General features: G+C 39.8%; 1 protein-coding gene across 1 annotated transcript in view; it reads right to left on the bottom strand.

The window, feature by feature from the left end:
- Positions 1-3,509: 3,509 nt before the first annotated feature.
- LOC101859326 (DNA ligase 4) overlaps positions 3,510-26,676 on the bottom strand; it is a 30,975-nt gene continuing 7,808 nt past the window's right edge. Inside the window, exons 2-21 of the mRNA XM_005097063.3 lie at positions 24,499-24,694; positions 24,049-24,126; positions 23,427-23,528; positions 21,715-22,023; positions 21,349-21,453; positions 20,773-20,879; positions 20,055-20,200; positions 19,598-19,671; positions 18,811-18,947; positions 18,268-18,368; positions 17,412-17,593; positions 16,326-16,493; positions 14,941-15,078; positions 13,940-14,089; positions 13,669-13,786; positions 12,669-12,801; positions 11,332-11,461; positions 9,660-9,754; positions 9,143-9,295; positions 3,510-6,105 (exon numbers count right to left, since the gene is read on the bottom strand). Coding sequence (XP_005097120.1) covers positions 5,970-6,105; positions 9,143-9,295; positions 9,660-9,754; positions 11,332-11,461; positions 12,669-12,801; positions 13,669-13,786; positions 13,940-14,089; positions 14,941-15,078; positions 16,326-16,493; positions 17,412-17,593; positions 18,268-18,368; positions 18,811-18,947; positions 19,598-19,671; positions 20,055-20,200; positions 20,773-20,879; positions 21,349-21,453; positions 21,715-22,023; positions 23,427-23,528; positions 24,049-24,126; positions 24,499-24,678 — 2,742 coding nt within the window. The 5' untranslated portion in view covers positions 24,679-24,694 and the 3' untranslated portion in view covers positions 3,510-5,969. The remainder of the gene's footprint in view (positions 6,106-9,142; positions 9,296-9,659; positions 9,755-11,331; positions 11,462-12,668; positions 12,802-13,668; positions 13,787-13,939; positions 14,090-14,940; positions 15,079-16,325; positions 16,494-17,411; positions 17,594-18,267; positions 18,369-18,810; positions 18,948-19,597; positions 19,672-20,054; positions 20,201-20,772; positions 20,880-21,348; positions 21,454-21,714; positions 22,024-23,426; positions 23,529-24,048; positions 24,127-24,498; positions 24,695-26,676) is intronic.

Raw genomic sequence — 26,676 nt, 5'->3', positions numbered from 1 at the left:
TGCCAGATATAAGAGATTATCATTGCCAGTTGCCAGTTTGCCTACGCACACTAGGTCACCCACCCACCACGCATTTTAGCCTAGCCTGCTGACGAGATTGAGATCTAGGCTACCAACATCCAAGGGAGCCACCTCACCAAAGAACTCCACTCCCTGCCCACAAAAGGATGAAAATAAACGCGAAAGGGAACTACATAAACTACATTCAAAGAGAATTAGGACAAAGACCGTTGAAGCAAGATAAAATTATGTTGCTATCTGACCCCTCCACTCCCCGCCCACACCCCTTACTTTCTATACATGTAATATTACGGCAGGTTGACGTGGTACATGCAAAAAAGATTCTCTTCTAACTTTCTTCTACATGTATCTACACGATCTTTGGTACATGTAGGCTAAATGATGATCATGTTAGCCATGTGACCAAAGTGAACATGCCGTTCCATGTTTATCGGCATTAGCCTATGCCGAGGTCTCGGCTCAGGCACGACCTACCTGTCCTCCAGTGAATAGGCCTACCAATTTAATAAAGTAAAAAGTAATCTAATTTTGTAAGCAATGAAAGTAAAAGCATCGTAGTTACCCTTCCGCTCTGGTCTCGCCTTCTCTATATACACATCGTCAGTCTATAAAGAGATAGAGTAGATTCGATCGTTTAATTTGCGTCCCGTTTTTTTAACTTTGTCCAAGCATTAAAAAATGACATCCACATAGATCTAATTATAATTATTATATTATAGCCTTATAAAGTTTAAGAGTTTAGGGCCATGTTAATTTTTTAAAAATACTAATGGATTAATAAACATCTTTAATTGCCCATTCATGAACGGGGAACACTTAGAGTGGTTTGTTGGTCTAACACTGTTACCCCCCCCCCCCATTTTTTTTTATTGGCACGATGAATCCCCACCTGCACATGTCGCTCATGATGTTTACCCCCCCCCCCCCCTTCCACAAACACCCTAAACAAGAATAAAGAATAATATAAAAATAACTTTTACTTTTAATCTCCTTGGGATGAAAGCAGATAACAGATCGTGATTGGAGATCAAGAAAGAGGTGAAAGTAGAACATTTTAGAGAAGGTTTTAAACTAACACTCCCAAACCCTAAAGCACTTCTTAAAAAAAGAAAATCTGCCGGGGGAGGGGGGGGGGGGCACCACAAACAAATTACAGAATACAACTAACAACAAAACACCATGTCTTAATACACCCTATGACAGCCCCAAGTATAAACACACAGAGGAAATGTTTAGTGCATGTATATGAGCCATTATTGCCAAAACGTCACCCAACTGAGGGGTAGGCTTTTTAGAACCCCAAAAACATTATTATTAACTGCTAGATCTAAATCTACTTGTTTTTCTTGTAGATTGCAGTAGACTGGTACTGGTAGACCGTCAAGTGGAACGGTTCAGACTGATTCGGTGGGTTTTTTGTTTTGTTTTGGTAAGTGTTTACGGCGCTCGCAACTGCATAAGGTCATATGAGCGTGCGGGAAACATTAAACATTTTCAGTTGGTAGGACATTTTGAATTTTGCCCGTGTGGCGGCCGAAGCCAACTCTTATCGATTTTAGGCCACCAAGGGATCTTTAATGTGCGCAACTTGCACACAGGCCTTCCGAGATTTTTCGCCCTTGTCCGAGAAGGCTCAATGTAGATCTTTCCTACTAGAAAAGAAGATCAGGGGTGTGGCTGAAAGATAGTAGTAAGAAGGAGCCAAGGAGTAGCAGTAGCAGGCTGCAGAAAGAGTCAGGAGCCCAGAGGACGGCGCAGGGGTGAGGGGGGGATGGGGCAGAGAGTGGATACGAAAGCAGACGATAGAACGTTGCAAGAGAGTAGGAGAGGAGGTGAAAGGAGAAGAACATTTTTCAGTCGCTACCCGGATTCGAAACCGGGACGTTTGAATGAGAGGCGAACACCTTAACCTCTAAGCCACGAGAGCCCCCGATCAGGTGGTTTACTTTAGTTTAAGTAAGCGTTTTACGGCACTTGCAACAAAATATATAGGTCATTCATACAAGTGCTGAAGATAAGAGGTGTTACAAGAGAGTAACAAATGAAAACATGAAGGAGGGGAGATAAAGATGATAGATGTTGGATAGGATAGAAGGAGCAAATAACACCAGAGCACCCGCCAACCACCCACGATCCGGTGGTACACCCTCAAGTAGGACCTGAACAGAAACATCGCGGTAGAACACCGAGAATAGTCAGTGGTGCAGTGCAACACCAGTTGGCTTCACAGAGTGGTCCAGACTCTAAAAAAATAAATAAACAAGAGCAACAGCAAAAAAGGGAGGTTACTTGTGAGCACCTAAATCTGTCCCCGCGGTTTTATGCAAAAAAAATTTCTGAAATTATGCAAATTGAGCCCAAAAATGTGAAATTATGCGATTCTGTTAATTTTAACAAAGAATGATAAAGGAAAATGATAAGAAATTATGCAAAAAATGATCGAATCTTGTTAAATTATGCAGGGTGCATAAAACCACGGGGATAGCTAAACAGACCCATGGTGGTTTTTTTTTGTTTTTTTGGTAAGTATTTTACAGCGCTCGCAACTGCATAAGGTCATATGAGCGTGCGGGATACATTAACCTTTTTTACTTGGGTGGCGGCCGAAGCCTACTCTTAATGGTTTTAGGCCACCAAGGGATCTTTAACATGCGCAATTTGCACACAGGCCCTCCTAGATTTGTCCGAGAAGGCTAGGTGTAGATCTTTCCTACCAGAAGATCAGGGGTGGGGCTGAAAGACAGCAGTAAGAAGGAGCCAAGGAGTAGCAGTAGAAAGGCTGCAGAATGAGTCAGGAGCCAGAGGAGGGGGCAAAGGAGGTGAGGGGGTGGGGGCAGAAAGAGGAGACGAAAGCAGACGACAGAATATTGCTAGAGAGCAGGAAAGAAGGTGAAAGAAGACAGTTTTAGAGACGAAAATTTTTCGGTTGCTACTTGGATTCGAACCCGGGACCTTTGAATGAGAGGCCAACACCTTAACCTCTGGGCCATGAGAGCCCCCACCCATGGTGTGTGTGTGTGTGTGTGTGTGTGTGTGTGTGTGTGTGTGTGAGAGAGTGTGTGTGTGTGTGTGTGAGAGAGAGAGAGAGAGAGAGAGAGAGAGAGAGAGAGAGAGAGAGAGAGAGAGAGAGAGAGAGAGAGAGAGACAGACAGACAGACAGACAGACAGACAGACATACAGACATACAGACACACAGAGGAAGGGGGCGGGGCAAGAGAAAAAGGAGGAATGTTTCGGAATGTTTCAAAAGAAATAAATTGGTGAGGTATAATTTATGGCCTTCTTTTCAACAAGACACAGGGTAATTTAGAAGGTCCACAATAGGGAAGTAACATTAAGAGAAAATGAGAAGAATCACGAAAAAGAAGAACAGATCAGTAAGAAACTGGACAATGAGAGATAACAGTCAGGCGATACGCAAAATAGCTACAAAGACCACCCCCCCCCAACAAAAAAAAGAAAAAAAAGAAAAAAGAAAAAAAAGAGAAACTGTAACAAAAATTGTTTTATTACAAAAAAAGTAAGATTTTACTGCTGCCAAAACAATACAAGTACATATACTTCAGGCCAGACACGATACAGCTAGATCTATAGGTCCATATATATCCAACAGAAGTATGGACACAACCAAAGTTATTTTTATTTAATTCATGTAGGCCCTACACTCGTACATCTCATTCTTACAATCAACAAGAAAAATAAATTCTAGCACACACATTGTGAAATCAGCGGGATGCAGAAATCTTTTCCTTATTTACAAATTTTGCAACGTATAGGTTTTAAATACAAAGAATATAATTATAATGTAGTAGAAAATATTTGGGACCTGATAGTTTGTTCCCTGTGTGGGCATGTTTCTTATATGTGTGCTAGACTGTAAACATCCAAGTTTTTAGAGGTTTCAATCAAATCATTTAGTATCCCTTATGGCACATGAAATTGGAAACTTGTTTGTTCGAGTGGGAAAGAAAATTTACAATAAATGAATGAAAAATAGCCTAGGACTAACTACTATGGGCTACAAACACTATAGGCCATTGTGACGGAACAAAGCCTTATGATCACACTAAAATTCTTTTGAATTTGTCAAATGGCTTTAACTTTAATGCACATAGGGCAGAAAAGGAACTGAAAAAAAAAATAAACCATGATAAAACCCACTTGTTAAGCTGTGGTCAAGGTCGAGTTATGTAAGAGATAAACTGACAAAGTAGTTCACACCAGACACTGATAACACAAACCAGGCCAAGGCCTGAAAGGAAGACAGTGTTGAACAGAGTGCAGCGCAAGACGGATCATGATAAAAAAATACATTATGTAATGTCAAATACAGAAACGAACTAAGTCAATAGAGAAAGAAGTAGAAGGTGCAGGGCACAAAAGGGTGCACACCTGCCGTCTGCCGCATACTATATTCACAGATCAAAAGCAAGTGGTCCATTTTCAGATGGCTTTATACATCAGTTGGGTGGCCGTAGGGTATGTTCATTTATCAGGCTCTAATAGCCACAATCATCTGTGCAAATGACCACTACCCATTTTCTTCCCCTGTGTTTTTTAAAACATTTATAATGACATTGTTTTCAAGACCTTCACTTGTCTAAGACAACCATTCTTCTCATTCGACAATGGGTGGCTGTCTTGGACAATTTTGACTGTACAACATTGACATCATAAGCTCTATTACAATGAAGCATGCTACAACAAAATTTAATTCTAAAACAACCAGTAAACCCGACATTTTCTGAGAGGGACATCTCTCTTTTCCTTTGAATGTAGTGTACCTTGAACTTGTAGCAGAAAGGAATATGACGTAACGTGGTGGAATCAGGCGCTCGTCAATTTTTGGGCATATGTAGTTATTGTTATAATCTTAAAGCCTATTCATGTGCCTTACTTTTGATGAAAAATATACACATGGATTTTAAATAGAAGTTCAGATTTTAGCGACTAAAAGAGGTGAGGGTCGCTTGGTGTCAGAGGTAAATTAACAAGAAAATGGCCACCAAAGTTTCGTGACTTCTGAAGCTGTTATGTCCTTGGAAATTATAAATTTACATTTTTTGTGCCTGGTAAATGTTTTTCAATAAAATCCATTCATAAATGTGTTTTTAAGTGGACACAAAAGCTATTGAGCCCAAAACAACAGAATTAAATAAAAATTGCTCCGAGGGCAGAACAATTACATTTTTGACGAGCGCCTGATTTCCCAGTGATGCTTCATAAATCATATTTCAAGAAACTGTTAGCACTTTGAAGAAAAAACATCAAAAACAGTACTGTCCAACTTCAATTGAACAACTACACGCCATGTGTCTCATCTGTCATTTTGGGTTATGGAAACAAAATGGTAAATTTGGTCAGTCTACATCGAAACAGATGCTCTGATACAGAATGTTGCTAGCAGTAGTTCATAATGTGTCACAATCTTTTGTTTGATACAGATGCATTATTTTGTGAAAATGACTGTGAGACAGGTGAGAGAGACCTATTGAGCAATATAACTTATTTATATATATATCATGTCATCAATATAGTCCAGATCTGAGACCAGTCTTGACAACCAATAGAAAGGGAGAGCTCCAACTTCTGTGGTTAGGCACTTTGATTTATATGTAAAAGATGTTGGCTTGATTCCTGCATGGGGAAAGATATCTTACTGATCTTCTTCTTTCTGCTGAGATATTGTGTAGTCCAGGTATTCCCTGACAGTGACGGTTAAAGCAGCCCCAACCTCATATTGATGTAGCCTACGTTGCATCAATAGGAATGTAGAACATTTTACAATCATCCCGTTTTCCAAAAAACCCCCAAAAGAACCCCCCCCCCCACAAAAATTGAAGTCAGGATATCCGTTATTATATTGCTCTAAACAACTATCAGTGCCAGGACAGAGTGCTTCACCAGGAACAACACAATAGAACGATGATTGCTACTACACTGTGACTTCATGGCTCATAGATCCTTTCTGTACAAATACAGCCTTCCTCCATGCAGGCCCGCATCCATTTTTCCGTCACGATGTGGAACTTTTTTGCTCTGACACGTCTCACCTCCTTCAGCTGGTCTATTCTAGAGAGGTCACTGGGAAAAAAGTAGAAATCAAGTTCACATACAATAACCATGCTAAGATCAACAGACACAACATTGCAGTCTAATTCTAATGTTACGTAAGCTGTTCCAAATATGATCGTACAATAAAACTGCAGTATCACTATAACTCATGCACGAGTGCTTTAAGACAGCATATTTTTGCCACCATTGTATAGTGGGGCAAGTGTGCATCTCATATTCTTAACAATTTTTTTAAAATTAAGAGTTTTACGGCACTTGCAACACAATAAGGTCATACATATAAGTGCTGAAGATTAGAAGTGTTACAAAAGAGTAACAAACATAAAAAAAGAAGGAGAAATAAAGACGATAGTTATTTGATAGGAAAGAAGGAGCAAACCACACCAGAGCACCCGCCAACTACGCACTATCTCATATTCATTTAGCTGCCCTATCTATAGATCTATATCTATATAAAGCAAATGGTCTAAATAATTTGTCTCTGGTAAACTCAACTCAAAGCATACGTTCATGTGTAGTAATTTCAAATGTTTCTTGTACGATCAAACGATATCTTGTAGGGCCTCTTAACCCATCATGAGGGCATCGCAACTGTAGTCGTGATGCCGTTGATGTCTCTCAGAGCTGATATCAGTCCGAATCATGAACATGGGCACTTTAGACCTGGTATGTGTACAGAACCACTGGAAATGGTTTATACTAAGTTAAACTCTTTTCAAGGAAGATTTTCTTAGCATTTCCTGCCCCAAACAAGAATCTAAACCCAGAATTAGAATAGAAAACAAACAGTCCAGGAATTTGTTTACATCAGTCACTAAGGCAGTAATTGAATCTGAAATGGCTGCAAATATGACTGTTTGCAACCAGTTCAATTTTTAAAAGTTTTAGTAAGGTTTTAATGGCGCTCGCAACTGCATAAGGTCATATGAGAGCCAAGGGGTGGATGTCAACAGAGAAGTCCTTACAGCGAATCAGACTTACTCTGTTCACCTCTCTAGCTTCAAAAGTCTTCTTCTACTATCAAGGCACCCCGGAAATAGTGGGTCACAAGAGACTGACAAACTTGAAACATACAAAAGAAGTAGAGGAAAAATGACGATAGTGAGGATTAGGAAAGAAAAAGCAGCAGTTCCAAGCATGCAGTTAAGGAACAGTTATGAGCATGACATTGATGAATCAGCCCATCTACAATTGGCCGGTGCTACTCGCCCAATGTCGGGTGGCTAGTGCCAGGCTAGTTGACCGAAATCGGTCGAGTAGCCTGACACTACTGGCCCGTGGGGATTTCTGCGACCTCGGGTGGCTAGCATTTTCTGCCCACCCGAAGCCGGTCACCTAGATCTAGTCTTAGTCTTATACGGGGTGCCCACTACGGCTGGATCGGGCCGATCGCCCAACTCGATCGCCTGTAACTGAAAACAAACAAGTTTGTTTTTGAGGCGACCAAGTCGGGCGATCCCATCCGTAGTGGGCACCCCGTATTAGGTAGCGTAAACACGGCCTCGCGGCCTTCCGAGCGACATAAAGCTATTGAGAGCACCTCGCACACCTCTGTGACTGGCCCAAAATAGATCATAGGTGATGTTTTTCCACTATCTGTTTTTGTCGTCTTCCGAGGTTTTCCGAGGCCCGTGATATGACTCAATATGAGTATAAACAAACGTTCCAGCGCTGAGTTGAAAGCGATAAATTTTGTCTTCGGACAGAGAGAGAAAGAGAGAGGAGAAAGAGAGAGAGTGAGAACGAGAGAGAGAGAGAGAGAGAGAGAGAGAGAGAGAGAGAGAGAGAGAGAGAGAGAGAGAGAGAGAGAGAGAGGGACAGGAGAAAGAGAGAGAGAGAGGGACAGGAGAAAGAGAGAGAGTGAGAACGAGAAAGAGAGAGAGAGAGAGAGAGAGAGAGAGAGAGAGAGAGAGAGAGAGAGAGAGAGAGAGAGAGAGAGAGAGAGAGAGAGAGAGAGAGAGAGAGAAAGGGAGGGGGATGTTATTAGAATTATTGATTCTTGTCGTTGACTCTCAGTGTCGGTTTGCAAGCTGACCCGATGCAATACAGTCATTATTGTACACATTCTGGCCAGTCCCATCTTCACACATGACATGTATTATAATGTCAATTTGGTCAGATAATTGCAGTCAGAGTCAAACTTTTACGCTAGAACTGATCCGACTCTTGACTTGGAGGACAAGGAGTGACCGAGTGAGTGACTGAATCTTGCGCGATTGATAACACCAATTCTAAAGGAGCAAGCGCAGAAATCCCTAGGGCCAGAACACGGAACATGAGCAGAAATCCCAAAGGGCCAGAAGCCACAGGCCAGGCCGGGCTAATCGAACGAATTCGTTCTCCCGGAACATGTGCAAAAATTCTGGATCGGGCGAGTAGCCTTACGCTAGCAACCCGACATCGGGCGAGTAGCCACTCCGCTTACAAGTCAATTCTACCGAGCATAAGAACATATTAATGTCCTTTGGGGGTGGCCTAAAGACACTTCAGTCAGTAGCACCGCCCCAGGGGGTTACCTATTCAATGCATTTTACTGGGATAGTAGTGATTCAAGAGGAAACAGACTGCATTTTAATGCAAATAGTGATGAGGCATGGCCCTCTGTGTCCCTGGCTGCTTTGAACTGTATCACTCACACAGTAGGACTAGGAGAAATTTGATACCACAAAATCAGGACTAACACAGAGGCAAAGAAACTCTGACAAACAAACAAATTAAATCTATGCCAAGGTATTGTTTTGAAAATCTTTACCTCAGGTTTTTTTCTTCACTCAATTTCCAGTTTAATGATGCTTAGTTCATATTTTTATCTTGAAAAAGTAAGGAAGTTATAAGCATTTTTCATGATCCACTCTAATTTTCATGAAGTTCTCAAATTAATTTGCGTCTGGGGGACCGGACAGTGCAAATTATTTCACCCCTTGAAGGTTCAAAATATCAGGAGTAATCGAATTCTAGCACCTATACTCTTCTCCTGTCCTAAGTACACTAGAGTACTGCATTGGACTAAAACATGATGAGTAGAATAGCAAGATAAAAAGTGTACCTTTCACTGACTAACACATGAGAAACATTTGGGTTCAATTCCTCACAAACTTCAGCACCAAAGAACCGCAGTTCCAATCGTATCAAGTCTAAGGGACAGTTTGGGATATGAGTGCTTGGGTCACCAAAGACAAGGTTGCTGTCCAGGTAGATTCTGAAAACAGACAATAATAGATATTTATTTTAAGCATTTTATCCAAAACATGTAAGTAGGCTACTGAGTGTATCATTTGCTATCAAATGAAAACAGCAAGACACCACTCGTAACACATTTTCATTCATTTGACTCTCACACATAACCCAACAGGCTACTCTGTCACACTACTGTAGAAATGAAAACTTGACATTTACTAAAAGTGAAACAATAAAACAGAAACAAACAAGATTAATTTGTAATATTGCTGAAAAAACCTGCTCAACTGACAAAAAAATATGGACAACAGCTCTACAAGCTAAAGAAGTGAAAACAAACACATAGACCAGGTTAGAAGACTTAAACGCTCTATTTTATCACTAACCTGCATGTTCTGAACAGACCGAAAGGAGAATCATCAGGAAAGTATTCGTCTTCCAGTTCTGCAATCTCTGAGTGATCAATGTTCTCAAAGTTTTTCTGAAAAGACAGAGAAATTCAAGTACGACTCAATGTCTACTAAAGTGTAAACACAATAAGGATGTTCAGCCGTCTCATTTTAAATGCAAAAGTAAGAAGCTTTTCAGCACGATCCTTCCCAATTTCCATTATAACTGCAATGCAGTTGAGCATTGTTATATGTCACTGGGACCATGTCAACATTTACGAGATACAGTGTACTGGTGGTTATGCAGTTTACATGGTAACCAAAACTTTCTGTGACAAAGACACAGATTTCCTGCAACACATGTTCTCCCAAAACTCTTATTCAGTTGCTCCACCACTGACCATTTCAAGAGTTGGCTACATCTTCTCACTGAAGTCCAATATATGGCATTTCATCTACGGTGGAGTCCACTTAAACGAGTCCGGAAAAAACAAGAAGTCTGTTATAAAGGCGCTATTCTAAAACCCCGTTTTTTTTCTCCTCTTTACCTTTGTAAACAAAATACTGCTATAGCGCTATCAAACACACTTGCGAGTCGGTTACAACGGAATATTGCTGCTGCTGTGCACATGGCATAGGCCAATTATACATACATAATGCAAGACCTCGCCAGTTGAGAAACTTGTTGCTGATCTTGAGAAACAACAAAGAATAGGAGAGCCCATGTGCGTCAACAATGAAGGCTGGAGCAACTGAGTAGGGAGGGTGTGGCATGCGCAGACAAGCAGAACGCATCGCGTGATAGGCCAGTTTAGATTATCAAGGCCTGCCATGCCTCTCACTTCTCCGATGCGGGGATGGAGAGGTCACAGCAATGTGATGGATGGAGCGAATGTGTGACGTGTGCAAGCAGACAGAATGCACCGCAGGGTGGGGTTGGGTGGGGGGAAAACACAGCGGGCCAGTTAGTCCAGAGACCTTTCTTTCTAATTGCCTACGCCGAGCTGTCAGTCCACATCGCTAGATCTAGTGCTAGAGAAACAAAACTGATTCGATTTTTGATCAAGTAAGACCTAGAGGTCATGTTGAAACAAAATCATCATCAGGGGAGATGGCAAAAGGAAATAAACAGAACCCCAAACTCATAGATTAGGCCTACTTTACAGTTTCCCTTGAATTTATTACTGGATCCCTTATAGCGAGAATCCTGCTATAACGGACATTTTGTTTCGGTCCCCTTCCTCTCGTTATAACAGGATTCCACTGTACTTCAAAAGAAGACCCACTCACTTTGAAAAAGTGGTCTAGCTATTTGTATTTCATTCAGCGGTTCACTGGTTGTGTTTTTAAGAGTAGTATAGAGAGTAAAAATTGTGGCAGATAAATTCCAGAAAAGTGTTTTTGAGTTACAAGAGCTCAAGTTTGGTGAGCTTTACAGTACAAGTACGGTGCTGGTAGTGGTTGTGGTAGTGGTGGAGGTGGCTGAAATAGTGATTGCAGTACAAGAGGTGGTATGTGCTACGGGAGCTAAGATAGTAGTCTTGGTAGAGGTGATGACAGTGGCTGTGGAAGAGGTAGAAGTAGTGGCTGCAGCAGTGGTGCTGAAAGTGGTGGCTGTGCTGGTGATTTTAGTAAAGTCAGCACACTGCAGTTTGTGTCCCTGACTCACCATTCGTTGGAACACTTCCCTCAGCTCCTCCTCTGAGGTGACTCGTGTGTAGCTGTCTCCATGCTGGTCATAGTCTTGCTCAAAAGCTTTCTCTGTGGCTGCTGTCGTGTGAATCATGTCCCCCGGGGACCTGCGCGAGAACATGAATGGTGAGAGAAATTTCAGAGTTCAGTCAAAACTGCTCCAATGACCACCTGTCTAAAAGACTTCTTCCCACTTCCACCTGCATTCTTTTTTATATCATAATGACACTGTATAAGAGGATCACCTATCTAAGATGACCACTTTTTGACAATGGGTGGTTGTCTTTGACAAGAGTAACTGTAGTTCAGCTGTGCAGTGTGAAATATGTTGTTTTAAAACAAAAGTAATTACTTTTACACCCATCCAAATATGATGTGGGGCTTAAACTCTACCACTACTTTTCTGACACAGTGTGTTTTCTTCACCACACCTAGAGAAGGAAATAAATGACAATTGTGAGGCATCATGGTGAAATCAGGCGCTCGTCAAAATAATGAAATCAAAGAAATCAGCATTTTTTGGGGGCAGAAGGGAAATTTTAAAAAAATATTCTTTTTTTGGCCCAACACTTTTTATGTCCATTTAAAAACACATTTTTGTGTGGATTTTACCGAAAAACATTGATCAAAGGCACAAAAAATGTAAATTGTCAGTTCCAAGGACTCTCAGGCTATGGAAGTTATCAAACTTTGGCGGCCATTTTCTCGCTACTTTTTTTTACCCCTCAAACCAAGCAACCCTGACATCCTTCAATCACATATATTTTGACTTCTTTTCACCATAAAAAGATTTTTTTTTACCGAAAGGAAGGCAAAAGAACAGGCTTTAAGATGATACTAATAATTCCGTACCCAAAAATTGACGAGCGCCTGATTCCACCATGTCCTGACACAATAATTATCCTTTTCAGAGGAGAGAACCAGGTCTGCATGGCAATCAGGCACTGCTGAAAATTAATTCTTAGGCAACCAGTGCATCATAGCTGTCAACCTGAAAATCTGAAGAGTCCTGGTTTGATCCATGAAGATATGAGCAGGAACTTTTTAAAAGAAAGATTTAATCACCCTTAATGACTGATGGGCATTTAATACAAAATTCGATCAGTATAGTCATAGTGGAAAAAGGGGCTTATAACAATCGAAATGGAGTCCAGGAGCACATTATCCCATACAAATAGAACCAAATGCTACTGTTTGGGTTAATGAAACAATTTTGATAAAACCTTTGCCCTGAATTGTTATTTTGTGCACTGCGATACATCTTCTTTCCCGGCACCCAGTGTAAGAAATGGAAAGTCAATTCTACTTTCTTACCATGGAATCCATTTGGTTGACTCGAGGACCCGAATGAGCCAGTCTGCCCTGACCACATCATACTTGTTCTTTTTGATCAAGTTAGTAACTCGGACTGCCACTTTCTCCACGATGACGCACAGAGTAGAGGCATCTGGAATGTTATGATAATTGTACCTTTCTTCCTTCATCAACCAAAAAAACGTCACACAGATGGTGTGAAGTTGTCAGGTGAGCAGTAAAGAAAAAATCATAATCCTAAATATGAAACGTTTTATGCTAAAGTGTACTGGTGAACACAAAAGGCTGAAGTTTCAATAACTGAACCACTGAACAACAGTTGTGCTGCTAGTATGGAAAAAACTGTTCCAAAGTTCAATAATGCAAGGGACTTTCAATAACTGAACCAATAGTAACAACAGTTGTGTTGCTAGAATGAAAAAAAAACATTCCAAAGTTCAATATTGCAAGGGACACTATAATGGGAGTCAGATGTTGAAAAAAATATATCGCAAACTTTACGACCACCAGAGTCAGTCAATTAATTTAATTCTAATGAATAAAGACCAAATTGAGTGAAAATGAATGTTTAGTTTTAGTTTTATAGAGGTTTTACGGCACTCGCAACTGCACAAGGTCATATAGGCTCCAGAAGAATAGAGGTGTTACAAGAGAGTAACAAACATAAAAAAGAATAAGGGGAGATAAGGACGATAGATGTTTGTTAGGAAAGAAGAAGCAAACCACACCAGAGCCCCCGACAACCACCAACATAAAAATGAATGCTCTAGGCAATAAATATAAAATCTAATTATAGATTGTATGGATTGGCTGGAGTTTTGTAGCCTATATTCTTGTTATGACAGCTAACAACAAATCATTGCCATGTGTCAGTTCAGCTGACGCACTGGTAGATTCTATATAGGTACTTACAACATACCAGCTGATCTAGAGGGATGTGTACTTATACAAAGAGTTCAAGAGGAAGTGATACCGAACCAAAACAAGGGAAAGTACTGACCAGGATTCTGCACCACAGTTCCTCCAAACTCCACAATTTTCTTCTCCAGTTCTTGTTTTGGGAAGCTAGAGGGACCATTGATCACACAGAATTCTTTTCCCTCCAAAACTTCGGACATCTGAAATAAAAGTGCATGGACAGCTTTTAAGTTTTAGTACAATCTTCTCAGAAATAAAATGGAGCACACAAATAGTACATGAATAAACTTGATTACTTAAATGCATCTGAGTGGAACTACATCACTGTGATTCAAATACAAACCAGATCTTACCTTAGTGACCTTTGACGTGTCTGCTCCCTGAAACTGTGCCATCAGTGTAGGGCGAACAGCCCTCGTCACAACTTTTCTTCGCTTCTTCTTGGCTGGTTCCACCTCATCACCTAGCTCAAACCTTGACCCAGTCAGTTTGCCGCCAGATTTCTGTCAAGTCAGGAAAGAGAAAAAGTCAAATGTTCTAAACAATAACTAGACATTACACTATTTCTTGTAAACTGCAGATGTTTACCTTTCTTATATCTTTGGTGCTGTGTTGAGAAGCTAAAGAATTTGTGGATAACGTACACTGGGCAATAAATGTCAATATATAGTATATATTTACTGAGAGAGAGGAAGACAGACAGAGAAAGAAAGAGAGACAGACAGACAGTGAGAGACACAGAGAAAAGGAGAGAAGAGTTTCGTTTTTGTAGTGTTTTACGGCACTTGCAACACAATAAGGTCATATAAGTGCTGAAGATTAGAGGTATTACAAGAGAGTAACAAACACAAAAAAAGAAGGAGGAGAGATAAGGACGATAGATGTTTGATAGGAAAGAAGAAACAAACCACACCAGAGCACCCCCAACCACCCACAAGGAGAGAAGAAGAAGAAGAAGAAGAAGAAGAAGAAGAAGAAGAAGAAGAAGAAGAAGAAGAAGAAGAAGAAGAAGAAGAAGAAGAAGAAGAAGAAGAAGAAGAAGAAGAAGAAGAAGAAGAAGAAGAAGAAGAAGAAGAAGAAGAAGAAGAAGAAGAAGAAGAAGAAGAAGAAGAAGAAGAAGAAGAAGAAAAAGAAGAAGTATAAGAAGAAGAAGAAAGAAGAAGAGGAGGAGGAGGAGGAGGAGGAGGAGGAGGAGGAGGAGGAGGAGGAGGAGGAGGAGGAGGAGGAGGAGGAGGAGAAGAAGAAGAAGAAGAAGAAGAAGAAAAAGAAGAAGAAGAAGAAGAAGAAGAAGAAGAAGAAGAACAACAACAACAAGGAAAATAAACTATCCCAGCCTCCCCCCCCATGCACGTACCTCCCGAAAGTCCTGTATGTCTGTGGTGGTCATGCACTGGTCCCAGGGTTTGTCCTCTCGGATCATCTCCACGCGCGGGAAACGCAGGGTGCAGCCCGTCTTGAAGCGTTCACTCTCGATAATCTCCGCTGCCTTCACCTAGGGGAGACAATGATGGTTCACAGATAACACTAGTACTGTCACAGCAGACAGTGGTATTTGAACAGCATGGGTCTAGACTTCATGTCCTGTGATGATGGCGCAAGTGGCTTATTAGGCCGAAGCTCATTGTAAAATATCGATTGCATTGAGTGAGAGGAACTGATTGATGTCTCGTACTCTGTTGCATCCTCTTGTGTCTCTATTTTCCTCTTAAACTCTCATCACATAACTGCATAAAATTATGCAGTGGAGAGGTTTATGTGCTAAAAAAAAAGAAAATAGTGACTACGATTATATCTTAAGTGATCTGAATTTGAGCATGATAAATGTGTTACGACGTGGTAGAATCTGGTGCTCGTCAATTTTTGAGCGTGTGGAATTATTGGTATCATTTTAAAACTTGTTCAATTGTCTTGCTATCGGTAAAAAAAAATGCCCAATAATCTTGAATAGAAGTCAAAATATTTGAGATCGAAGAAGGTGTGAGGTTGCATGGTTTCAAAGGTAGAATTTGGGAGAGAAATGGACGCCAAAGTTTGGTTATTTCCATAACTTGATAGTCCGTGGAGATTGAAAACTTACATTTTTGTGCCTTTAATCAACGTTTTTCAGTTCTTAATTGGACAACAATGGTGTTAAGCCAAAAAACAAAAATTCGATAAAAATTACCAAATGCAGCAAAAATAATGCCAGTTTGCTCAATTTCATTATTTTGACGAGTGCTTGATTTCACAAAGCTACCTCACAAATTTTTTTTACTCAAAGAACACCCAAATAACCATCAGTCACAAAGCCATACCATCTACATCGCTTGACGTGGCTTGCAATTGTAATGTCAAGAGACTGATACCCAGCTCTTCCATGTAATAAGCTGCCTCACTATGGCAGGTACCTTAAGCTGTCTACCTCAGTTCACCCTACTGCAAATGAGCACTTGGCATTTCTTTCAACGGGAACATATGGATAAAAGTAGTCTGCAATTAACATGCTACAACACTATATTTCCCTTTGGAGACAAAGATAGAAACCACATTGAAACAAATTGGCCAACAAAGGGAGTCATTGTGTACTTGACCAATGAAGGGGGGGGGGAAGGGGGAGGGGAGTCCATAAATACCACAACAAACCTCTCCCGTCACACACAACCATTTACTATCAGCCTTTGACCAAGGTATTACACAGGCACACCATGTCACTACCACTGGGCGATAGAAGGGTGAACATTATTTTCCGAAAAAAATTACCTGCACTATACATGATTTGCTTGGAGGTATCCACGCGTCTGGCTTCTCCTTAAATCCTGAAGCCAGGTGTAAGTGTGGCGGAGGAGAGCGCTTGTCGTAAACGCTCCAGTGCGGAGCCAACTGCTCGTTGAACTCACGAAGCTGCTTCTTGCTGTAGCCAGAGCCCACCTGTGACACAAGAAGACAGTGAGAGCATTTTAAGTGATATGGGTAGAGGGTCTGACAAGAAGAGAAGGTAGGAGCGATAGAAGAGAAAAGGTAGGAGCGATAGAAGAGAAAGGGAAGGAGAAAGAGTTGAGGAAAAGGGAAAAAGAGGAGAAGTGAGATGAGAGAGGAGGCTGATGGAGGAGGTGAAACACATGACTCGACATTCCCTATGAAGAAAACAGCTGACCCTGCAGAGGAAGATGACAAATATAAGATTTCAGCAAGTCAAACCTATAGTTGTCACTTGATGGTGGTTGAAAAATGTTAATTTAGAATACATAGCCTAATACAAAATAATCATTAGAATGATATTTTTCCAACCAAAATACAGGTAATGATGTTGGTACACAATTCTCCCTTTCTTCTTCAATATGCTTAAAATGATATGGAGCCCGTCACATCACCAGCTCTGTCCCGATAAAAGGGTTTTCTGTCAGACTGAGGTCACAATGTAAGTTACCCCACACACATGTAAAGTGAATTAACTGGCCAGGAGTCCACAGCAGTACCGACATACTAGCCGATGACCGCAGACATTCTGTGACAGACAGTGTCATTATAGAAAAAGTGCTAAAGGCAAAGTCAAAAGTGGTCGTTTGTCCAGGTTATAAATGTCATGGACAGGAGGCTATTATTAGAGCCGGTTCTACTATTTTAAGCCTTTAAAAGTTAGAAATTTCAAAACCAGATATTTGTCCTTAAAAATTATACTCTTTATATCAAATGACACTGAAGTAACACTTTCAAGTTTGACACTTCATGAACTCATCAAATTAGGTTATCTAAATTAAAATGGGACTTGAATACTTTTACACTTAAACTTTTGCAACAAATACAAGGCTGAGACTGAACAGTAAAATCATACTGTAAGTAGCCTACCTTGCAAAAGGAGTGAAAAACCGTTGGCTCCTCCCCCTCTGCTGGTGGTACAGCCACAGCACACAGGAAGTGAGACATCATACCGCCACGATGACCCACTCCAAAGAAGCCACCAACAATGAGCAGATCCAGCTCATCCATCAGACCGCCGATGTACTCGGGTTTGATCTTGAACCAGCCACCTGAGACATAATATTGACTTATACAACATGAACACTTCAGTCTGCTGTGATCGAGCAGTGTCTACTACTACTAACTAGGCTACTGAAGTTAATCGGTGGCCTAGTGGTTAGGCTCTCGGACTCACAACTGTAAGGTTGTGGGTTCGAATCCTCTCAGGGACCCAACATTGTGTCCTTGGGATAGGCACTTTACACAAGTTTTCCTCACTTCACCCAGGTGGGAATGGGTACCCAGCTATAGACAGTGAAAGGGCTTGTCAGTTTGTTAGTGTTTGAGCTGCTTGCACTGTATGCTTCCAGGGAAGCTGTGAATGTTTCTGAGTGTTCTATGGTCTGCTGGGGTAATAATATAGTGTAAAGCGCATAGAGCTTGCTGTCGAGCGGGGTTATGCGCTATACAAATGCTATTTATTGTTATTAATCAAGAATCTTCACAGTCATGTCAGTTTTAGCCCCCCAGTTCCTTTGAAAACGCCTGTGAAATAAATTTGGTCACCTACTTTATTTGTTACAAGTGTCGACTGCTTTTGAATCATTGTAGTAATCTGCACAAACTGCATTTTAGATAAAATGCACATACACACTAACACAAGCATTCGTAAGACATAACAAAGAACTCTAGCAAGCAAAACTTTGTCAAAAAATCATCACAGCCTTGTAGCATGTACACCCACCTTTCCTGGTGTTGGGTCGGTACACGCTGTCTGCTAGTTTCACCATTATGCCTTCTTCCTTGTTGTCAATGGCTTCGTTCAGAGCATCTGCACACTCTTGGCTGGACAAAAAATTACAAATAAAAGCAATAAAATGACTGATTAAAAAAAAAGAAAAAAGGAAAGCAATCGAAGCATCGAGGAAAAAGAAAAAAAAAAGAAAAAGAAGAGTAATAGGATATTTGTATATCTTCCTAACAAGAGAACTGAACTCAAGTCAATTGCCTGCAAGACAAAGACCCCAATCATTCCAACACAGACAATGGACCCAAATTATTAAAGCACAGACATGCGACTCTCCACAATGAAAGAGTCAATGCATGTGCATGCTAATACAAATGGACAGAGTTTGAAGAAGTTGCTACAAGTCTTGTTAATGAACACATTTTCATTTTCTTAGAAAGCTGCATTTTTGTAGCCAATTTTCAAGTCAGACAAAGATAAAGACATCTTCTCATACACTCAGACCTGAGTCTCCCCCTTCACCCTTTCTTACAAACTTACTTGGTGTTGGCTGAGGTATAGACAGATCGGATGATGCGTCCCTTCACTGGTGTGAACACATCTTCCAGAAGAGGCAGGCGGTCTCTCAGTGGAGTGTTGGTCAACACTCTGTCGTTGAGGAGCAGTACATCAAATACCTGACGACAAACATGTCCAGAATACTTTACAGTAAACATACCACCTGTCACTTGAATACCATGATCACACCATTAAGGCTCACATATTAACAAATTACGTCTAATCAAAGTATACGCAACATCCGCAACGTCTACACAAACATCGATATCTGCAAAGTACTGCAATTCCCCCCCCCCCCCTTCCTCCCCAACAAATTGCTGAGTCTTTCACTTGTCCTTGAGCTGGTCACTCAGTTGTTTCCTTGAGCAAAAACATAACAGGAGAGGATTAAGTATGGAAGAGTGTAAAAAGGCACTTAGCAATAGTAAAAGCTGGTGAGTCATTGCAAAGCAACCTCTGAGCCAGGGATGACACCACCCAGGTATCTGCGTAACAGGACAGAATGATAAAGAGAACGGTCACCATAGGTAAGATTCAATAACCTAAGCTAAAAAGCAGGCTAATATGAAACATCAACCAGCGATCATGAGTTTGTGAATTATTCAGTAAAAGCACTAAGCTCTACAACTGTATGCATAAATAAATTTGATGCAATTTGTAAATTAATTTCTCCACTTATGCTCCTAGAATTCAAATGTCCCCGAGTCCCACTAAAGAAATATTTTTTCTTTGCTTTTTTCTTAAACAAAACAAAGTCAGGAAAACTTACCTGGACACATGGTTGGTAGCCAGTCCTCTCCACACAATCTCGAGACTTTATGTCAAACTGCTCACCTTTTGTACCTGGAAGTAGAGAGGAAACAAGACAGTAGCTTTACATTTCTTTTCTCCTTTCATCAAATCAGGTCTTAAACTGCACCTCAACATACTGGCTCAGAGAAATAAAGTAAAGCTTTCTTATCAATTTCCGATAAATAGAAACCACAGTAGCCATTTGTGAGAAAAGCTGGAAAACTTAACTAGATCATGACTGCCACATTAGGAGACCACAAGCTGCTGTATAATTATGAAAAAAGAGACCTACAAAATTTAATCATCTCCATTTTTAAATTTCATTTAGATTATTGTACCACTTGCAGGCATCATAATTCCTCCTTCACAGAAAACAACAGAATATTTATAAATTTACAACGTGATATTCAGACAAGCACAGTATAGGAAAATACCAAACGAATCTGTGGCAGCGTGATATCCCAGCATCTCTCCGTCCAGGATACATTTGTCCACCCCAGGCATGAAGCAGTTGGCGATATATGGGGTGAGGGTCCCTTCAAAGGCATTTGACCCAAAGATATGAGTGTATTCATTCCCACTGAAACAATTAGCAAATGGGTTTTTAAAAAAAAGAAGCGTCAGACTGGAATATTCCAAGCACACATATAATAAAAATCAAGTCCTTGTCACATTTGATTGACTAGAGATGTTCAGAAAACTGAGAGATAAGCAGTTGACAGATCAGCAAAACAGCATAAAGGACGGTTTGATTAGGGCTGAGTGAAGACAGTCTTCATGACTAAACATACTTTAAAAATCTTTTATTTGAGCCTTACAGTGTCTTTTGACTTTTGAAATTTCGAATGTTTCATATTTCCATTTTAAGATAGATAAAACTCCAAATCTTTAAAAAGTTTAAACTAAGTCTGCAAGTACTCAAGGATCTGTTCTACTAGAGCAGAGAGTGCTCAGAGGACAAAGTTACTAGTTTGTGGGCTGTCAAAACGTAAAGCAGTCTCAACAAAAGCATTGCCAATCAAATACATGAACAGTGACAAAAATTTACATATAATCCATTTGTGAACAGATGATTAATGAAGGGTTTGCCATTATTTATGAGACAGCACAAACCACAGCTTCGTATAAAGAGAAAGTAGCAACTCAACTGACCTTCTTGAATAGTATTTGTACTCATCACCGTCCTTGTGAAGCAGAACACGCTCTCCATCGTATTTTGTCTCGATGAAGTATGTTTTGTTGTCCATCAACTTTTCAACCTGGTTAAGAATTCAAGACTGGCCTCTTATCATGATGAGATATTTCACTCAGTTTTTCAATTCTTTGTAGTCAAAGCAGAAATTATTAAAATATATTTACATAACAGCAATTTTCCAATGAACGCGACACAAATAATTATTTATAGGACAACATTTTTTTAAAGTGGGCAAAATATGCATTACAAGAATATTATACAATAATTAACTCTTGAAAATAAACCAATCCATATACTTTGCAAAATCCTTCCCCTGACCAAAAAAAAAGAAAGCATTCCGGTGGAAATCTTAAGAAACTTAAAAAACTGCAAGTCCTAGAAGAACATTCCTTGTTTTCTTTAAAGACGAATAGCATGTAGTTTTCCAGACTTAAGTGACAACATCTCAAGAAGCAAAAAACCCCCCCAAAACAAGAATTTAGTAATTATTATGACAAAAATCTAAAGGAAATACTATCCACTTAAACTGGTACCTTATCAGGTGACGCTCTTTCCCCCAGCATTGGTGTAAAGGGAGAGAAGACAGTGATACCGATCTCGTGGGCCCGCGTCTTAGGGTCTCGCAACAACCGGCAAACCTGATAGAAGGTGAGACATAACAACAGACTTCTGAACAAAGTAGGAGTAGATGGGACTAGACAGCAGACTTTTAATCAAAGTACCAAAAGATGGGACAAGACAACAGATTTCTAAACAAAGTACCAGATCATCGGACAAGACAACAGACTTCTAAATAAGGTATCATGTACAGGCAAGTATATTTGTTGTTAAAATTTAATGCCTTATATATACATAAGTTGATACTGAAGGTAGAGGCAGTCATACAAGAAGCAACCGACCTTTTCCAAGTTATTGTTGACGTTGTAGAGCTCCTCAGCGTCAGGGTGGAACACAGCCAGAACTGAGGCCTGACTGAGCCCAACCTTCAACTCCTTGACGATCATGCGTATGAGCCACTTCTGTTCTGTGGCACTCAGATTGGTCAGGAGGTGCAACATATGCTTCCGCACCGCATCCTTGGCTTTGTTGGCGTTGCCAATGGCGATGGCATCAAGGTCTGCGTTGACCTCTTCAATGCTGAGGGACCCTTTGTCTGGACAGCGGTTTTTTAAGACATAGTATGCCACACTGGCAAAATCTCCCGCATCCTGAAAATTGTTGGAGTCATTGAGTTTGAGATAAAACGTCTATGCTCACATAGTTCCTGAAATATTTTCAACTAAGGAGGCACATTTTGTGAAAAAATATACTTTCCTGATTTGAGAGGAACATGGCATTTCACAGCCACTGCAGAAGTATAAGCTCACACGCCATGAATCTGAAGACAAGCTCGAGAAAACCCTACATCCCTTTTCCCCCCTCACTAACAATAAAAAGTAATGTTCAAGTTTTAAAGGTTAAAAGATCAAATGATCAAGTCAAACCTCAAGGAAGAGTGGATGAATGATTGGGCCACAGGTACGACAGGAAAGAGGATGTATGGCCACATGAATAAACCACTGGTCAAAGATCCAATCAATGAGTTGAGGAGGGGAGATCAATTCATTATAATCTTCCAACTTAAAACACAACATGTACCCCTCAACCAACATCTCAACCGAATTGAAGTAAAGCAGTCTGCTGCCAGCCCACTATGTGACTACCCTCAGAGACAGTGGAACATCATCTGTTCTTCTGTAGAAAACTAACTGATTTAAGGGGATGTTTTCTTCCCAAGCTACCCCACACATCTAATTACCTCTACTCCTCAAGACAACAATTAGAACAAACATGCAACTATTACCGAATGGCATCATGCAGAAGAGTTAACGCTCAGCTGCTACTGGATCGCTAACAACAACAAAGGTTAAAAAATTTAAACACCTTTATGCTCTCATTAATGAAGAGAAGAGAAACTAAACACTCTACAACCCACACTGAAAATAATTATCCAATTTTAAAAACTAGACCAGTGTAAATAATTACATGTACATAGCCATGTATGTCCTCCTATAGATGACTCTCACGATTTAAGCTTAACTTAACCAGCTAGCTCAAACCAGTTTATTGTCTCAAACTTTCACATTACAGAGGGCATGATGTCCTATTCCACATAAACCCCCATATTTACATATATATCTTATCTCCAACTCCTGCTAAATACCCATTAGCAGGTTAGAAAAGTGAGGGAAGTGGAAAATAAGAAAAATTAGCATTTTCCATGGATTTAATATCCTAACCGGCTGGGCATTGACAAACTCTTTTAGAAAGCATGGCCAACACCTTATCACCAGATTAGAACATTCAATGAAGATCTGTGTATGGACAAAACAATGGAGAACTGTCATTTTTTAAATAAGAAGGTAAAAGAAAGCGTAAGAAGAAGAGGAAAGAGAGAAGAAAAAAAGATGAGATGTCGAGAGCAACTTGGATTACGTCCATAACCCTCCTTTTAAGATTTCCACTGAGGGATATTGTAAACAAAGAGAGCAAGAGCAAGAATGATGTAATCAAATTAACATTGCCCTATAATTTAATCAAACAATATATAAACTATAAAAATAGAACTTACCGCACGAGCAGTCTTTGGGGCCTTGAAGTGTAGCAAGCGATGAGCATCAGGACTTTCTTTGCCTAAACACAGAACCTCAATGAGAAGCTTGGCAAACATGTGCTACAAGGAGGGAAGGAGAGAAGAGAAACAGAAAGACATTACATGCAGTGCATGATTATTATTTTATTTATGTTTGACTCGTGATGTTTTACAAGTCTATTCCTCTCATTATTCACATTACTACAGATACAATTTCTCGACAATTTTGGTGCTCAAGAATGTTCATTAAAAAATTTGTGTCGCTAGGGTGTAATAACATAATGTTGCTCTTTCTCAAGTGAACGCATTACGCACTATGCTGAATGCCATGATCATTCAAACAGAAAGAAAGGAGACCATTGACCATAATGACTTATCCCAATAATCTTTTTGAAACAATATCAAAATGAATTCAAATCAAAGAAGAAGAAATTAGGAGAAACACTACTGCAACATAATTTGAGAGATAATGAGAGATGATTTGCTCTCAATAAGTTTATAACAATCAACAAAATTCATAGTGAGATAAGAGACAAACTAAAACTATGCAATTGGCACCCTAGGAATGTCATTAAGAAAATAAACCATGATTGTTGCTTGCCTCTTTTATTCCATACGCCATCCTCTCTTTCTCCAAATGAGGTAGTAGTAGTCGCATTGCTGGGTAAAACGAGTCAGTCTGTGGCAGAAAAGGTATCAACTTATTCAAAACTGTTTGCATGAAATTCTATAAAAGTGTTACTCCAGCTATTCAATACTTTGACAGATTCTGAGAAACCATTTCTTTTATTTTGCCATTTTAAACAAAATAGTTAGGGCCATTTTGACATTTTAAAATAGTCTACACATAGGACTCACTCTAAAAGAATATATTATGCCACTTTGCTTTTTTGAACACAGCTGTTAAAGAAGGGATGATAATTTAAAAAGTTCTCCCATCTGTTACACAGGTGAAAGTGAAAGCTTTTTATTGAAGGATTATTGGCACACAATACTTGAATACAGAAGAATAAAAATACACAACATGAGACAGTCACAATATACCACACACCGTATTAGGAGAGTCTTTGTGGACCTCATCATGAAACTGTCTCCATTTCTCCACAAAATCTCGTAGAACTCTTCTCTTCTTTTCATTCCCTTGCATCTTCTGTATCCTTTCTAACAGACCACAAAGTTCTGCAAAGGACACTTTGGAAGCCACTGTCACATCACTGCTGGGGTCACTCATTGTTGCAAGGCGTCAGCTTAAAAAAGAAAGCAAAAAAAAAAAAATTAAACTCTGGAATAGTGTATTACATTTTGTGCCATGGACTTGCTAAAAAAATGAATGCCTAATAATTGCCAGAAAAAGGCACTGTCAGAGGTTAACATCAGTATTCTGCTTTCTCTGCAAGTTAATTTCAAATGTAAGTCAAGCAAATACAGTCAAACCCTACTTTACCACCAACCTTGGGACCAACATTATGAAGTTGGCAGTTGAATGGGACGGGTGGTATAACAGGGTTTTAACCCCTTGATTGCACTGTAACTGCATCTCATCTAGCTCTCACTGGCAAAATTGAAAGCAAATGAGGCTGGTGCAGACCCAGAGCAACTTACTTTTAAAGTATATTAAAGAGCCTACACAGAAGGGTAACAGTGAAAAATCAGGAAAATGCCGCTGTTTTTAAAATATCGAGCAAAGGAATGAATGGAGAACTATGATCGTCCATGTCCGTCACAGATCTGACAATTAATGATGATTTTCACATCATTCACAATAAGTTGTGTACAACCAATGGAAATGGAATTAAGAAAAAAATTTTTTAATTGAAAATCTGATGCGGGTTCTTTGACGGGTAAATAAAAAAAATAAAAATCGGAGCACTCCAATTTTATCTGAGCACTTGGCGGATCTGTTGACCCACATTTTTTCCCTCCACTAAAAGAAAGGTTGTTAAGATATACTCATACTATGCTTGCTCTCTCTCTTTCATTACGACTACTTTTGTGTAAAAAAGATTTATAGTCACGTTTAGTTAGACCTTCCTTTACTGTTGCCAATTTTTACCCCTACAAATTGTTTTCACACTTTATGTGCATGTTTTGAATAGGTTTAGTTTATATGAAAAATTTTGGGACCTGAAAATCTGTTTGCTATATGTGCATGTTAAATTGGAGCACTGACTGCCCAAAGTCAAGGAAAATAATTCTGTCATGACTAGATGTTCTTCCAGATCAAAGGCCACTTTCAATTTTTATGCATTCTGCCTGAAATCTACCAGTACAAGACAAGGGTAAGCTGTAAGCAGGTCTGAGGGCAGTTTAACAGGGTCTGACTGAACATGATGGAAGATGACATATATGTGCTTGTACTTGCAGTAGGCTAATCAATATAGCCAAATTGGAATTGAAAAGCATGTAAAAGACAGAATGTAAAAAGCTGAAGACAGAACAGTAAAGACAATGATGAAAGAAGAAATAAAATTATAAACAGTAATAGCTGGGGTCTAAACACTATTTAAGCAGGTATATAATGTGTCTTAACCTGATGTAAAAGTAGCAGAAGTAGAAAAAAATTAAGGCCGAGGACTGTTTCTGGCAAACAAACTATAGTATAACACGTGGATAGCTCAAATTCGTCGGGACCTGCCTCTGTAGTTCGAGGGATTCGTAGTTTGAGGGATATCTTACAAAGGTAAAGAAGGAAAAAACAGGGACCGCTGGCACAGTTCGACGGATGCGTGATTTCGAGTCTTCTGTGTTCGACCTATATGTGTTATACTGTACAAAATTGTCACAATGTTCAAGTTCAAGGGGAATGCCAGATATGTCTAGCATATATACTATAGTATTATCATGTGAATATAGCCTAAAATGAAGAAAGTACTTGTAAGTATAAACAGTTTATTAAATTTAGAGGACATTCGGTTGATTTATAAATGTTGAATGAATGTTCGTCTGCACCTGCTATTCGTGTGTACTCAAGTATCATGTTGTTTGTGTACTCGCAGGTAGGCTACCTGTGTCAAGCGTGACTTTGTATTGTTATTGAAATAAAAGACATAATAATAAATTTGAAACAAAGACTGAAAGTTATTAAAAATTATTACTACGGCTAAGGTTCTCTCGGTAATGTTTCACCGTTCTCCACAACTAAACTAAATAATAACAGTCAGCAGAGGCAATTCAATAAGAAAAATCACATTATTAAAATACAGACGCTTTTTTTCCCGGTAGTTACCCC

This window comes from Aplysia californica, unplaced genomic scaffold (assembly GCF_000002075.1).
Source record: "Aplysia californica isolate F4 #8 unplaced genomic scaffold, AplCal3.0 scaffold00145, whole genome shotgun sequence".
NCBI lineage: Eukaryota > Metazoa > Mollusca > Gastropoda > Aplysiida > Aplysiidae > Aplysia > Aplysia californica.
The sequence above is the reverse complement of the archived record's forward strand: the minus strand, read 5'-3'. Positions and strand labels throughout refer to the sequence as shown.